This window comes from Gouania willdenowi, chromosome 10 (assembly GCF_900634775.1).
Source record: "Gouania willdenowi chromosome 10, fGouWil2.1, whole genome shotgun sequence".
Classification (NCBI taxonomy): domain Eukaryota; kingdom Metazoa; phylum Chordata; class Actinopteri; order Blenniiformes; family Gobiesocidae; genus Gouania; species Gouania willdenowi.
The window spans coordinates 31,518,774-31,536,172 of NC_041053.1; the positions used below are offsets into that span (position 1 = coordinate 31,518,774).

Genomic DNA, 17,399 nt, shown 5'->3' on the forward strand with positions numbered 1-17,399 from the left:
GCAGATTCTCAAACTTCCTACGCTCCATCTGTAATTCGCGTTCTCGCGATGCAGCAATGTGACGTCACGTGAAATCAACCTATTGGGCTGATTAACCACTCCTACTATATTTCTTTACATTTTTTCATGTGTTTTATTGAGCTTCTCTTGTAGTAACAGAGGCATGTTTATCATCATCTCCAACACAATAAGGCAGACATGGGCAACTGGAGGCCTGGAACCACATGTGGACCATTTGCTGCGGCACCCAAAGAAAATCCTCAAATATTGTAATTCAAGAAGTTGGAAGTAATATAAAGCCCAAGATAATACACAGAGTGCACAAAAACACAAAAGAAATTCCAAAAATACACAAAATGACTCATAAAACATAAAATAACAAAGATAGACATGAATAGCTCCAAAGACACACAAACCGTTGACATAATTACCCAAAAAGACAGGAAACTCCAGAAAACAACAAAAATACAGAAAATGACAGAAAAATACCCAAAATTACACCAAGACCTCAAACAAAAATTACAAAAACACACAAAATGACCAAAAACTGCTCTGGTCATTATTATAAATGCTGAAAGCATGAATATTGATCATGTGGCCCTCGGATCAGATATAATCACACGTTTGTGGCCCACACTGTGATGGAGTTGCCCATCCTTGCAATAAGAAATCCAAGTCACAAGCCAGTGGCTTGGACATCCTTTTGAAAACACTTCTTAACAGGGACAAAGCAACAGCACGAGCAGAGCTACCATATGCTGTGGCACAGGCTGTAAGGCACTAATGAGTAAGATGTTAGGTAGCGATGACCATAAAGCCTGCCTCCAGCCGCAAATTTCTTCACTTTTCTAATCAGGACACTGATAATGCTGGGGCGAGCCAACAGATTGCCACTAACCTACACCTCCCTCGGATAAAGCTCATCAGCCGTCGCTCTGGGCAAAGCTGATGTGACACTGAAACTGCCATATCTATCTTTTTTTTCCTTCGCAATTACCGGTCAGCAGTAAACAAAATTGTCACAAATCAATAGGGTGCATTAGCACAGCAAATATGTCATATTCACAGTGGCTCCTGCTGTGCCTGTTTTGTGCAGGTACTAATCCCTCAACCATTCATCACCACTCCTCCCTCATTAGTAAAGCTGGACCAGAGTGATGAGTTTTCCCTCCATTTCCATCTCATAGCACATGTGTCATTAATCTCACCATTCTCTTGCAGCCTAAAACTGCGTGAAACAATAGCTAATTTTCAGAAAGAGTACTTAAACATTTTCTAATCAATTTAACAACAATCAAACCACTGTTTGGTTAATTGCCTTGACTTGAGGGCTTTTCTTTGCCCATTATCTTGGCAACATCGCAGCATTGCAATTTAACATCAAACAATTAAGCTCGCATGTCCTCTGGGCTTCCTCTGCTTATTAAAGAAAACTTTTTCATCATAATAAATGTTTATTGCCAACACACATTTCTCTAAATAACCTAATCAAATTAGCTTTGGGTCCCATCTTAATCATATATGATTATGACTCCATGAAGATCCTTAAAAATTACTATTAAGACTAGAGCCAGTATTATCATACATGTTTTACTAACAATCTATGACTAAAAACAGCAGTTCATTCAGTTATTTTGATAATGCTAACAGTTAGCCGGTAGCATGAAAAGAAAACTACATTTTCCTCCAAGGTGTCTGTTTCAAATAACTCTCATTGCATTTTTAAAATAGCAACACAACCGATTTAACTAAATGATCTGTAAGATATTATTTTAGCTTACTCATTGGAACAATCACCATAAAATCAGTAGTCATGATGTGTGTAGAATGAGTTTAGAAGCAAAATGGCTTTCGCTTTAATTAGTTCTAATAATAACAATGGATTACTAGGAAAACGCTGCCACCTAAAACAGAATTTTATGCTGACGGATCTTGGAAACTTCATGAGACGATGTTGTGTCCCAATTTAATCAACGCTGTCTTTAGCTACTTTTTTTTTTAGTGTTGAGAACACATTTGCAATTGATTAAAAATGAATCCAACACTAAGTAGTGAAACTGCAAGAGATCATGAGCCGTGTGCTGTAGTTCAACTAACTGGCTCAACACAAAAATTGGTTTTCCTATTAGGAATTTGTTTTAACATGGTTAAAAATGATCCGTTTCATTTACTCATTCACTGCCAGACATTTTCAGAAAAGCTACCCCCCTCACTGCCAGCCATTTTAGAGCATTTTGACTGATTTTTAAAGACTCACATAATATTTTGTACTATGACTCTACTCTTTTAAAATATAAAATAATTTTTTACTAGAAAAAAAATCATTTGTTTCTAGCTTGTTTCATTCTTCCATAATCAGCAGTTGAATAAGGGTAGTTTCATACAAAATGCCAGTTTCTGAGCAAAAGGTTGAAAACAGCCTTTTTCTGAAGTGACTTTGAAACATTTCTTTTTGCTTTAGTGACACCTCAACATTGGTTTCCTTCTATAAAACTACAAAAACAAGACTCAGACCAAGCTTTTGATGGCAAAATTCTTATTATTTTTGCTATCTAGGTCAGAGTTGTATGGTTTTCTTACTGTATTTTGGTCTTGCTCCAAGTCTCTCCCCCCATCAGTCCCCACACCCTAGAGGTCGACCAATATATTGGGCCGATATAAGGACTTTTTTCAAGATTGGCAATCGGCCAATTTTTTGGAGTACTTTAGAGTAGCCATTAAAGGAAAAAAGAAAGAACATATAAAACATCAATTCGGCTGTATGAATATACAACAAAAAAAGTAATCATAATAATAGCATGTGCATGGGAAATGTAGAAGCCAATAGGCTTACAAATAAAAAGCCAATATAATAGGATAAGGATATAATATAATAATGCCTGATCAAATATCCTTATCCTATTACAGTATATCCTTATTAGGATGGGTTATTTGATCAGGCACCCGTGTGGGCAGCTGCAGCCACCACTTGACTGACGGAAGGACCCCGCATTTATATCTGTTTCAATTGTCTTTCATAATCAATGTGCTTTAAGACAAAATCGGCCTTAGATATCAGCCATCGGCTGCCACCTACATGGCACAGGTTGGTCACTACATCATAGTACAAGGTTGATATTCATGGAAAAGCTCAGTCACACTGTCTCCTAGCGACCCGCATTGAAAAACAAAATTGACGTACATTTACAGTACGTCATTGGCAGCGAGCGTTTGGATTTGAAATGACTTATATTTATGTCAATGGCAGTGAATGAGTTAAGAATGTTTTACCGCCTGAACCTAGTTTAAAAATGTCCAAACATTTGGTGTAGCAAAATACAGATGACTAATTAATTTAATAAAACAAAGCTAACAGCACAAGGAGGTTTACAGAAAGCACTTTAAATGTGTAATGCCTAAAAAAAGCTGCTGTATGTTTTTGGTTTTTGTTGTTATTATTCGGTCACGAATTTATTAAAGACATATGCAACTTTAACTCAGTGTTTATTAATGACCTGTGTTCAGACAAACAGAGAAGCTCCATACATCAGCATTAAACAGTATGTCAGGATCATTCACGCAAATATTATTACCTGCACATTTAGATGAGACAATGTTTAAAAAGCCCTGCTTAAAACCCTTATATATAGATTACACAATTATATTTATCATTCAGTAACAGATTTAGATTTAGCATCATCTTGTTAACATTTGAAAAATGTTAACACAGATATCAGAAGCAATGTTTCGGAAACACAAACTCCACCAGCTCACCCTGTCAGGGTAAATGACACACAAATACCCACAAATTGGTCTCACAGATTTACAAATTGTACAATTTGTCTTTATGTAATGGGACAGGATAAGCTGTGCTGCTGATATCACGATCAATACTGGAGGCGTGGCATCAAGCAGCCCAAATTATCTCTCACATAACTGAATTCGACACAGTCCAAACAAAGTCATTTATCTAAATTATTACAAGAGTCACATTTACTGCTTGTGTAAACATATTGACGGTAACGCCCAACAAAGCCCACATGACTGCATAACATTTTAAAATAATAATCATTGAGGCTTTATTGTATAAGGTCACTTTAAATATTTATTATGTTTGTTTAGGTGTAAAATCAGCTTTTATAAAGCAACTATAGGAACCAAACTTCTCAGATAAACAACAAAGTCTGAACAGTGTCGAGCTCCAGCTATGCAGTGTGTGTGTGTTGCCAGGTTGGAAGAATTGAGCAGCCACGGAGGGCTCTGCCTTATTACAGAGGAGACAGAAGTTGGTGTCCTTCCCCTATTTAGTATCAATAAGGCTGAATTAATCTTTCAAGCTGAATAACTATCTGCAACTAATGCTTAGATTTATCTGAGCATGAAGGGAAACCATTTTCAAAGTGAACTTCTCCAGAAATCAAACTTTTGAGTGCTTCGGACGTACGTTAAAGCCCGATATGGAACAACGACTTGAAATGTAATAACCAGTCAATAATGTAACAAAATACTGAATAGAATAGTATATATAGTACATGCTGTATGTGTGTGTGAGCACACACTGTACACACACACACATTTGTGCATGATACTACACTCTACAATGACACAACTAGCCCTTTAATCCATAAATCATTGACTCACTCTATAATGCAATAAAATATTGTAATAAAGAACCCAAAATATAACAAGTTTTTACATTTTTGGCAAAAAGTTATAAAGTTTTGGGTTAGGCATCTTGTTACATTATGGACCAGTTATTACATTTTGTGTTTTTTTACATTTTTTTCATTATTTTTTGTGTTTTATTACATTTTTACAATTCGGGTCTTGTTACATTTCGGATTGTTGTTACATATCGGACATAATTGACGTATCATTGTTTGGTACTTTTATCACCGAATATCAGCATGATTTTTTCATATGGTGTTAAAAACATTAGATATCAAAACTGGTGTTGTGGCTTTTAACTAACACAACCACAAAGGAGCAGAGTGTAAATCCTTATTTGGCATTTTCAAATGCAAATATCAACTGCAAAAGTAGCTGTGTTTCCCGTTTAGTGATTAAGTTAGTACTACTGAAAATATCATATTTATTGTGTCTTTCTAAATGCGTAAAATATACATATAGGACTCACATTAGATCTTATTTATTCCATTGTTATAAGACCAATTTAAAAAGGCATTGAATTTGTCACAGAGTAGCTTGTCGTACCCTTAATATGTGAGCTTTATTCAATGCCGATATTCAACCACAGTTGGAAAAGAAGTTGCAGGTAGTGTTTTTAAAAAAAAACACTCTACTTTCCAAACACATCTATGAGTTGTCCGTCACTGTTGGAATAACACTCAGTTCAATGTAGAATGAAGAATTCTTGCTGTTTATAGAGCGAGCGGGACACCCAATGTTGTTACTGTAGGCACCGCCACAAGCATTAACACATGGGGAGAGACAGCAAGCGACAAAAGACCCAGCCTATTATCCCCACACAAGAAAATCCATCATATTCCCACACAGCATGGTGGTTTACTTGTCATTCCAAAACCCTGACTGATGACTTAAAAAAAAAAAAGCAAAAAGCATTTTGTTTGAGATGTAGCAACAAATTACATTTCTGTGAGAACAGTATTGCCTTTAAAAAGACAAATAGTAGGTACTTGGTTTGATATCATTTAAAAAAAACTACAAAAAAACACTGGTACTGTTTATATACAGTACAATCTCCTAAAACAACAACTGCTGAAGAGGGGACACACACACACATACACACAAAAGCCAGTGCAGCTCATATTTGAATGGCTGTGTGCTGAAAGGCCTGACCATGTGACTGCCGACTGGAACAGCAGTGCCCTCAGGTTATCTCCATCTAGGCTGAAAGCTCATTTCTACCACTGTATCCTTGAAGGTCGGCGTGAAATGCTTCGATACAAAACAGAGGTCTGTAGGAGAATGATGGATATCTTTTGAAATAGCATCCAACACCCAACAAGTTTAGTTTCTATTTCTTACACTGCTGAAATAAACCCTCTGCCAGAAAGTCCGTTTATTACTTTCTCACAGTATCTATTTATGCTCGAGAGTGTAGCTGTTAGTAGACAAGGATTTTACTTTAATTCCAAATCATTTAATTATTACACAGCTAAACAACAAACCCATGCTATCCCATGACCTTGACGTTATCTGCAGAGTGACTACGAGTGACGGCCACCGAAACTGTAAATAGTGAAAGTACTGTTTTCAAAGTAAGCTAAAAAATCTGCTGCTGTAACTGTCAATAGAGATAATGCCTGAAACACTAGTCTGATAAGCTCCATAAACCACATCTAGAGTTAATGTGTGTTTAATCATGAAAATTACCGGTAACTTCAATTGTTTAAACTTTCAATATTATTACAGCGAACCAAGGGTGTAATAAATGAGAAAAATTTTTTTTTTAATCATGTTTCTTAAAGGGGACATATAATGCTAAATCCACTTTTTTAGCCCTTAAATGCATTTTGTTGTATATTTAGTGTTTAGAAGTACAGAAAAGTTCAAATTAGTCTCTTCAGGTGCTCCGGTAATATCTTTATATTCTGTTTTGGTCATATTTTTCAATCTGTTTCAATTTTTCTATTCTCTATTTCGTTTTTTGAACAATGACGTCAGTATTTGCAGCGGAACTGCCAAATTAGGACATTGACTCCTGGCCCAACACTTCGAGCAATCCGCCATTTTTATTTCTCGCTTTTATTTTGTAGTCCAAGCTCAAGGATGCCGAAGTTACGAGAGGACAAGTCAAAACGTTCGGTTGTTGGATGTAGTAACCCACACGCTTCATTACACCGTCTCACAGCATCAGAACCTCTTCAAAGTGCCTGGTTGAGTTTTATTTTTCACGGAAATGTACCCACATCTGTGGGTAGGATCATTTTTGTGTGTGCGAAGCACTTCAAGGATGACTGCTTCGCCAATATAAAGAAGGATTTGCCGAAAGACTTTGTTTGATTGAGGGGTCAATTCCTTCTATCTTTGGAGACGACGAACAGAGCACTTCGGTAAGCTGTAAATAACGCTAAGAAGTGTGATAAGACGTCCCTGTCATTGTTTTGTTAGCATTAGCAGTTGCACAGTCTTCATATGTTAGCGCTGTGTGCTCGTTTTAGATCCTTGATGATATGGCCTACGTGATTTAATTTAAGTCTAAAGTTTTCATTAGTCATTTCATTTTGCCGTTTTTGTCTCCGAAAAGACTATTAAAATGCATTTTGTGACGTTAGTTTGGCGCTAGCGTTAGCTCAGTGCTTGTGTTAGCTCACTTGTTAGGGTTCTGCAGGTTCATCATCATCATTTTCATCTCGCTCCGCCGGGTCCGACTCTGGCTGGAACATGTAAGGCTGGATGGACAAGTCTTCCGTTGTTGACATTTTGTAAATAACATGTGAATAAACATTTTCTGCGCCACTAGACAATCGTATCTCTTCTATCAAACCACAAAAATGGCTGAACAGGGTGGAGTTGAATAGAGTGTCACCTCTGCAACCTGGAGAGGGGCGGGATATGAAGTGTCTCATTTGCATTTAAAGAGACCGCACCAAAACGAGTTGCTCTCAGAAGCACATCAGTTCCGCTTTATATAGACCACAACTGTATGATTTATTTATATGTAAAAAGGAAGGATTTAAAAGCATGATATGTCTCAGCATGATAACACATTCACTGCCAGCCATTTTAGAGCATTTTGACTGATTTTTAAAAAATGGTTACTTGTTTTTAAAGAATTTAAGAACTTCACAGAATCAGAATCTGTCGTAGAAGTAAAAGTTAAATTTCATTGAAAAATATAATTTAACAGTTTGATAAACATACCACTTGTTTTTTTATAATGGTTCTTGAATTACAGTAAGTTGCTATTTACTTGTTCTCGCAAGTTTAAAAAAATGAAATAAATTCTATTTTATACCATTTTGTACTTGTAAAGGTGACATTTGTAATTATTGATATTGCCATATATCGCAATGTATATCATATTGTTTAGTATTGGGATATATCATATCATGACATGCAAATTGTGAATCATATCGTCAGATTCATGACAGTGCACACCCCCACAGCATACAAATTAGTTAACGATAACAGGTATCTGCAACTTACACTTAAAAAGAAAAAAAATCAGTAAATAAAATGCAATCAATCGAGTTAGACACATTTGGCTTAGAGGACATATCTTTTCAATATTTCTTTCTGTAATTAAAACACGTGGGAAAAATGCAAAATTATGAAATTGTTGTTTTTTTCCCGCCCACAATCTGCGACCCACTTGAGATACCACTGGTCTGTATTTGGGCCTCTGAGAGAAATGAGTTTGACACCCTGATATAAAACAACAATGCTGTGGAGGGTATTTTTAAATACACGTGTAGGCGTTTGCAACCTTATCGCCTTCATATTGTGAACCAACATAACGCACTATGAAAGAAATAGACCTGACCACTTGAGGACAAATGTTATTCTTTTCCTTCAGGATTTTGGATATGGAGTTAAAAATTCCACTAGAGAAATAATACACATTGTTTATGTACATTAGATGTGACATGATCATAAAAATGTATTTATTCATTCATTGTCATCTCTCCATATTCACCCAATATCTGAAATAATAAAATAGAAACCCACTATAAAAAACAACTAAATTAAACAAACAGAAGATTTTTGCATAACTTGTTATGACAGTATTTATAATGCTAAAGATCCAGAGGGCCACAGTTGTTGTATTTCAAAGTCCGCCCTAGTTTTCACTTGATCAAAGTATCTAAATTAACGATCTATTCTTAATAAATCAATATTTAAGCAACTTTTTTTGCAGTTAAATGTCTGGGGGGAAATGCAATGGCACTTACCATAGTAGCTGCTTGTTGAAAGCTATTTCAAAACCACTTCTACTATCACAACGGAAGCTGGCAGTTCTCTCATATTTACAGATGCATCATCTCGAAAAAGTTGGACATTTCCTAAAAAACTATCAAACATATAAGAAGGTGTAAATCTAACCAAAAATACAGCCTATTTTATACTGTATAGCCTCGACCTGTGCTATGAATGAAATGAAAAGTATGAATAAATAAATAAATATAGAAAGGTAAATGCCCAACAAATCATACAACTTTCTCAAAGTTAATTTTTTTTCTAAATCTCAACATAAACATGAAGTAAACAAGTCACTTCCTTTCAGTGTCACTAAAGCATTCCTCACTGCTTCCTCTGCTACTTCCTGAGAGCCATGAAAACACTCACATATGGTCCGTTTCCTGCTGTTGCTAACACAACTCCATAAACAATTGCAACTACACTTGATTCAATGACAGGTCATTTACTAAGTACCACATTATGGATGGTAAAACACTGGTGTAAGCCTAAGACACAAAACAGTCAAAGTTAACAAAAAAAACCCAGGAACAATTACATCAGGAAGGCCACAAGCTGATGACTTGCACTGACCACAAATACTCACAGCAGTAGCTGTATTAGCATATTAATTATTCATCATTATCCTATGATGCTTATGAGAGTTTCCTGCTACCTCACTGTATTCATGCACCAAAAATAAGTACTGGTACTCACAAAAAATCATGTAAAATCTAAAAATCACAATTTCAAACGTCAAGAAAACTTTTGGATTACAGAAAACTATCTAAAAAAAAGTCAAAAATACCTACTAAGGAATGAAGTGATGAAGGACATCCATCCATCCACCCACCCATCCACCCACCCATCCATCTTCAGACCCGCTTGTTCCTGTTAATCATGGTCGCGGGGCCATTTCATCCAATCAGGTAATTTTTTGTTGTTTTTTTTTTTTTTTACAAAATGTGCTCTACAGCCATAACTTTTAACTTTATGTCACTGCTGCTATACTCTTCATACCGTATGTACAACCAATATAAAACACAGCATTCACCTAAAGATGAGTCATGACATGTCTCAGTTAAACCTGCTGCAAATCAGTTTTGTCCCATTACACCTACTGCATGTGAACAAAACCATCAACTAGATTCAAATTCTACACGTTCTCCTACTGCACCTTATTCTTTAGTCATAGGTAATTGAAGCAAACAAGTCAAACCAGCAATAAGCAAACTTTAATGTGTGCCTAAAACAACACAACTAGATTAATAATACTGGTACAGATCTACAGTGTAAAAAAATGACACTGCCTTTATTTATTGGACATTCAATCATCAAAACAGTGATAGTGTGTTACTTGAAGAACGCAAATTATTTCTTCCTGCTGCAGACAGACTTCACAACAAACATGAGCTCCACTGACCACACACACACACACAGCTCTCTCCATACCAAAGCTCCTGACAGTTTAGATATTGTGTATATAATAATTATGTATTATCTTATAATAATGTGTGCATTAGTGTGTGTAAATATTGTATACTGTACATGTGCAAACGCATTCATTTTTCTTGCTGCTGGGACATCCTAATTTTCACGACAATAATGAATGAAGGTTTATCTTATCTTATTCTAGTTTCAGAACCGCTCCTCAGTGAAACTAGTAAAAGTGTGAATCTTCACTTCACGTGTAAATATTAAAGCTGCTGGAGATTAACATTTTTAAAATTCAGACCAAGACACAGTGTGAGCCTCATAGATCAATAAATTGAAGATCATTTGCTCGCAAAAAAGCATGAAAAATGTTTCAATTGTCGCTCAAAAGTTTGTTTTGATCTCCGGAAGAGTTTATTGGAGCTGGGAAATATATCGAGATTCAATATACATCGAGTTTTCTATTTCGGCAACATAGAAAATTTAAATATTGCCTATATCAATATATATTACATATTTATTACAGCTTATTCTGTATTAAAATACTTGTTTTGAGTTGGTGCTTTCACTACTTCTCAGAACAGCATTTTTGAGTGCGTCCTAACCCAGACCTTCCCCAAATCAAGCCATATTACAGAACTCACTCACACGTGCTGTCCTTAATAGGAGAAAAAGCCAAAAGTGGCACATACAGTATTGTGCAGCTGTTGGTTAATAAATGTGCCTGTGTAGCATTTTGCATCAGCAAAATTAACCCAGGATTGTCTTTCTGGGCAGACTTTATTTTAATTGAAAATATCGAGATTTATATCATTTATCGACATTTTGAGAAAAAATATCTTGATATGAGTTTTGGCCCAGTCCAGTAGACAAATGTATAGAAGTGTTTTAACTTCACTTTTACAGTGATTTCTTGTGTTTCCTTGCCTGACAAGGAGGACAGTGATTTTGACACCATTTTTTAGTATGTTCGTGGTATTCCCTGTGATATCACCTCACTCGGATTTGGATCTTTCTGTGTAAGCCCCAAAATAAACATGCGCCATTGTTTTGCAGCAACATTCAGTCTGTGAAAACACCAGAAAAGTGTTGGAAAGTCACTTTGGCAGAGTTTTAGGGGGCAAACATGAGAAATCACGATTAAAAACACTTCTAAGCATCCGTCTACGGGACCGCAAACAAATAATTAGCAATTCATCCTTAATTTATTGATGAGAAAGAAGAGGGGGATGTTACCAGTAGGTTAGTTCCTACTTATTCTACCATATACACATTAGGCACTCTGTTTGATATGGATGCAGTGGTGTTATTGTTGCCTCAGGCTGTACTGTGAGGTCATCGTTTACTCTGGAATGCAGGGGGGGGTCTGTCAAACCAACTCCCCTGAATTCCATTGAAATAAGTCATTCTATGAAGTTGTCTGGAACGTCAAACTCTTACATCATTAAGACAAGGACATCATAGCAAAGACCAGAATAAAACACTGGAAATATTTGGAGGGTAAATTCATCTAAAAATGCTGTAGTGTTATTTATTCTGGTGTCCTTGAGGTGGGCTCAGTATTTTACACCCTGGGCTCATTGCCCAAATGGTGTTGGTGTGAAATATTCTGCCCAGTGACTTGCTAAACTAACAAACTTCTTCTTTAAAATCTATCTTGACTGGGCCTCGACCAAAATGTGTTTGCTGATGTGAGGTTATCAGTACCAATCAGCCGAACAAATGGTGCGTTTTGAGGCTAAAAGTCTAACACAATTTCCATGTCATTTATGAGCACATACAAGTCCATATATAGGAGAAAAAAAGCTGTATAGTTTAACAGACAGAAAATATTCATCAGTAGAAGAACTTTACTTTATATGTCGTGTTTGTAAATCATACTTTTGAGGATCAACAAACTTGGAATGACGGTGTAAACTTAAGCAGCTGAAAAGCCATTAAAACCATAAGAGGACAAATCAGTGCTCCACCCAGGGATGAATAATCACTTCCTCCTTTCAAACTCTGTGCTGTGTTGAGATTTCACCATCAACAGGCCAGACCATTTCTAAATTTAACAGCTCTGCTTGCAAAACTCAGCAAAAGGGGAAAATACACAGACTGAAGACCCCTTGTAGAAAGAAAATTAACAAAAGTATAGCTTTGCTGATAATTAGACACAGAACTTCTTCAGGCAATGCTCTGCAGCCACTTTAGGAACACAAGTCATCCCAGTTTAGAGTGGGATTTCCTGTCTCGCACTTATTTTGTTCACACATTCTTTGCTGTAATTATCAGTTTAACACTTTAGTACCCAACAGAGGTGATATCATTGACAATAGAGAATTTTTTATCACTTTTCAGACTCGTCAAAAAAGTTGCTTTTACCAGTTTCCTGTTAAGAAAGTGTGGCCGGAAGCAAACTTTGACTCAATCTTATCAGTAGGATACAAATATATGTTATCATAGCTGATGACGAGTAGTTTGAATGTGAGGTCATCACTAATATTCAGTAGCTGCAAAATGTTCTACATTATTTTTATTATATCCATGTCTTTTAAGGCTCTTATTAAATAATGTCGGTTCTGGTCCGGGCCCCCATCTTGTCGTCACCAGCGCGTAATCACCACAAGCCGCACATGAGCAGAACAACTGGAATTAACTTAAAGCGGAATTAAGTATTTACAAGATAAAGGAATTATTCAGGTTTGTATTACAATCGAAATAAACCAACCACCTAATTTGGAATTAAGTTTAATTCGGAATTAAATTAGCATTAGTAATTAAGTGTTTACAAGGTCAGGTTAAAGAGGAATTAATTTTTATTCTGCTTTAAAGAGGAATTGAAGTTCCCATGTAAATGTGGACAGTGTGACTGTACTTACGTGAATTTTTTTTTCCTTCCGTTTTTTGTCACTTAGGTTGTTCATCTGTTTCTGTGAAATTGACGAAGGCCATCTTGGCTGAAATGCGTAGGACAGCTTTTTAATGTTTCTATAGCTCAAACCTTAATAAAGGCTTTTTAAGATTGCCTCAGAAATCTTTGGAATTTAATATTTTGATATAGTTTTTAGTCACATGTAAGTTTTAAAAATTAGTCATAGTTTTATTATTATTTAAATAAAATGTAGACGTAAAAAATGATGACAAAAATTTGTCGCCAGCAAAACTAACTGATCAGAAAATCCATTTTTAAAAATTATCAAAATCGGCTTTTAACTCATAGATTAATAAACAAACACCATTGACATAGTTGCTCCAATGATCAGGCTACTTAAAATGTGAGTTGAATAAATTTTGGGTTTTTTTTCCTAAACAGCCACACGCCAGCCAATGTTGTGATCTCAATTCCAGGCAATGAATGGCATCCGGGAATAGCTTAATGATATTTGATCCCGAGAGATACCGACACAGGCTTGCCCACTATCAAAATAACCACACGCCTCCCTTTGCATAAATAATTACACCAGGCTATAAATAGAAAAAAGTTAGACACTTCCCATCTGTACCTCATCCATTCTATTCTATAGTTGACCGACAAAATATTTCATCAAAACCAATTCATAAAACCATCTAAACCTGCAGAAGCACATTGCTAAACATTATCTTTTTTCCTCCCAAGTGCAAAGATGAAAACACATGATAAACAAGCCTCACTGTCACAAGAGTGAGCTCAGAAAACTTTCAGCTGTATTGACAGGATAATCACATGATGTACTGAGTGAGTGCCTTAAAAAAGTGAAGCACTCAGCAAAACTGTATCCGTTTTGCTTAACTCTAACAGCTATTAGCAATGCCGTATTGGATACATTAAATAGTAATACGTTTTATCAATAGTTATTACTTTCGAGAGCAAGTAAGCAATGTATTTTTGATCACATGCCTACAAACTGTGCACGCAGGAGTCTATATTTGATTTGAATCTTGAATTTTGTTCATACAAAGTATTCTGACAAATGAAAAAAGAAAAAACATTAGGAAATCAATCTTGTCTGAATTCTTGAGTGAAATCAAACCACTTCTTATGGCAGGGCTGTCAAACTCATTTTACTTCAGGGGCCAAATATGGAGCAGTTTTATCACAGATTTTATGCAGGAAAACTAGTAATTTCAAAAGTATTTTGCCCTAGTTTACACATCTACGTATACATAAAATACAAAATATGTAAGAAACCAACCATACCCAAGCAATATGTGATAGATATAAGTTACACAATGATTCATGTTTTCTATGTCCTTTTTACTTTCTCCCGCAGGCCGAATTGAAAGCTCCAAAGGGCCGAATTTGGCCCCCAGGCCATGAGTTTGACACATGTGTGTTATGGGATTCCAGGATGTAACAGTAAACACATTAAAACAGCACTCCCAGTGTCTCTTGAAATACCTACCAGCTTCTTGTTTTTACCATCATCGTCACTGGATTTCTTTTTAGAGGGTTTACTAGAGTCATCCCCTCCGCTCGCTTGATCCATCTTAAGATTTTACTTTGTTCTCCTTGCAAAAACTAAAAAATAAATAGACAAAAACTCTTGAGACCTCCTGCAAAAGTTGGAAAAACTCAAAAAGTAGACTTGTTCGAGAAGCTAAAGTAACTCAAACATTCCAGTTCGGTGATTTCAAAATCCATTCATGTTTAAGAACTTAAAAAAAAAAAAAAACTTGAAAAGTTGAGTGAATTCAGGTCTTTCCCAAAAAGCATCCAAGAGAGGGAAAGCCTGTTTGAAGAGGTGTGGTTCTCTACAACTCCACGTCCCTGATGTGAGGTGTAGTCAGCAAGGCAGTCACTTTACACGACCGTAAAAACTCTGAAAGCAAAACAAAACACCGTGTAAAGCACAATAAGTCCGTTTAAAACACGTGGAGCAGCAAGTCTTACAAGTGTTTTACATTATTTTAACCAAATTAACGCAAAAACACACACTCGACTCTGAGTGCATATAGAATAAAAGAAAGCAGATGCAAAGGCGTTTAAAACAATGTTGCTTAATATAACTAAAAGTAGCAAGCTTCTACACAACGTCGTGATTTGGCGAGCAGAAGAGCTACATTGTTGCAACAAAAAACAAAAAAAAGGAGCAAACTTGTGAATGGATAACTTCGCTGCTACGCTGTAGTAAGCAGTACATATATGACAGAAGGTGCCGACAGTTTTTTTTAATAAAGACATACAGTATCTGTCACTATTAATGTGAATTATCACACGGTTATTATCATGACAGTAAATCACCGTTGTTCTTTTTGGCTTTCAATACTTTACAGGGCTGCTCACTTACCCCAGACAACAGTAGGCGACCACTAACCCACCAAACTGTGCTAATCTGAGCAAAAAAGACAACCCGCCAGCGCGAATAAAGCTACCGTATAAATTCACTGAGGTACAAAATGTTTAAAATATAAAAACAATGGTCATAAGAAACAGCCTTACCTTGGGCAACCGAACGTGATTACCAGGCCCACTTTAGTCCCGCCCATCCAGGCTTTTGATTGTTCAAAAATGGAGGTAGAAAATGACAGATCGAGCCGCTATTGGATGGATTTTCTGTCTGTCAAACGATTGGCGTTGCGTAGAGTGGGCGGGGCCTGTTCGGTTGTCTCATCTCAGAGTGGAGGAGACGCAGTGAGAACCATGGACAGATCTGTGAGTGTGTGCTTAGGACGCCGGGTGTGCGTGTGCGTGTGCGAGAGAGACTATCTTTAACGCACCTATTGCTGTTTTCACACAGTTATATAATGGAAATCATCCCACACTGGTCTTTCTTTTCTATTACTACAGTGGTGTTTCAACTTTGCTGCTCTGTAATATTAAAAAAAACTTTAACTTTCTCCTACACCCATTAACAGAATGACAAAAAAAATACATAAAAATAAAAACAACAATTATAATAAACAGAATTACAAAGGCAAATTAGGGACAATTTTGATGGAGGTCACAGATTTCACAAGATATTTTTTTAATTTGACAAAATCCTTTACACAGGCCATTTTTATTAATTAACTTAGTTGATATAGTTTAATTTGGTTGCTGTAATGTAACTAGGGTATTCAATTACAAAGGTCCCCAACTGTAACTGTAAAACTGAAACTTGCTGAAATAAAACTACAAACAAGTTGGCAGCAGTCTAAAAAATAAAGAGCAACATCCCAGGTAGATGTGAAACTAAATAAAACAAACTCAAACCCTAGAGCAGTCATGTGACAAATCAATCAACAGTTCTTGTTGAGAAAGATTATTATTATTCTGGATACAGTGGAAACAGAATCTATAAAAAATAGTTATATTGTGAACCTGTTTATATTATAGGGAAGATATTATATACAAATATGTAATTGGAGTCTAAAGCCACAAAAATTGCACCACTTTAAAATGAAAATAGACTAATATAAGACCTCTTTACAGGTGAGTAGTTTCTATCGCTCTTCCGCTCCTCGGTCCAAACTGAAACCGTAGTCACACACACACACACACACACACATTAAGGAAGGTTGCGGTCATTACGCATACGGGGTGGATTAAAGAATGAATAAAGGATTGTTTTATCCCGTTCTTCTCCTTGTTATTATCACATTATAAAAAAAGTTTAAAAATAGCAGGAATTAGTGCTGGTCTCGAACGGTCTTGAGGGAAAATCCCGAGTCCGAGCATCCCGAGTCCGAGACAAGACCGAATCAAAAATGTTTCCGAGTCCGAGACGAGACCGAGACCTTTAAAATTTGGTCTCGAGACCAAGACCGGTCTCGACTACTACAACACTACTTTAAGCTATACTTCAAATTTTCTTTTTTAGCTGATAAACACTGTGATGTAATCTCTTTGAGAACTTTGAGGAGATATTGCCAAAAACTTAATCTGCTCAGAAGGGAAGAAAAAAACAGTTAGTCAGAAATTTTGACTTTAATCTCCACATTATTTTTCAACTTTATTCTTGAAATTTCAACTTTATTCTTAATTTGCCCAAAATTATTTTCTCCATCAAAATTGCCTCTAATCCTCTTCCGTACAGAATAACTCAAAGGAAAAAACACATGAAAAAACAAAAACAAAAGCACTCAAAGAGCAAACCTCCAAGCTCGAATTTTCTTCTTAGCCAGATATTGGCAGTTATCTGGATCAGTGATCCTCATAG

General features: G+C 36.1%; 1 protein-coding gene across 6 annotated transcripts in view; it reads right to left on the reverse strand.

The window, feature by feature from the left end:
* The window catches only part of diaph2 (diaphanous-related formin 2), a 464,914-nt gene extending 449,173 nt beyond the window's left edge, over positions 1–15,741 (reverse strand). For 5 of the 6 annotated variants that reach the window (XM_028459309.1, XM_028459308.1, XM_028459310.1 and 2 more), the window contains exons 1-2: positions 15,549–15,686; positions 14,664–15,080 (exon numbers count right to left, since the gene is read on the reverse strand). In XM_028459309.1, coding sequence (XP_028315110.1) covers positions 14,664–14,747 — 84 coding nt within the window. In that variant the 5' untranslated portion in view covers positions 14,748–15,080; positions 15,549–15,686. The other variant, XM_028459306.1, reaches the window with a different exon arrangement.
* Between the last annotated feature and the right edge of the window lie 1,658 nt (positions 15,742–17,399).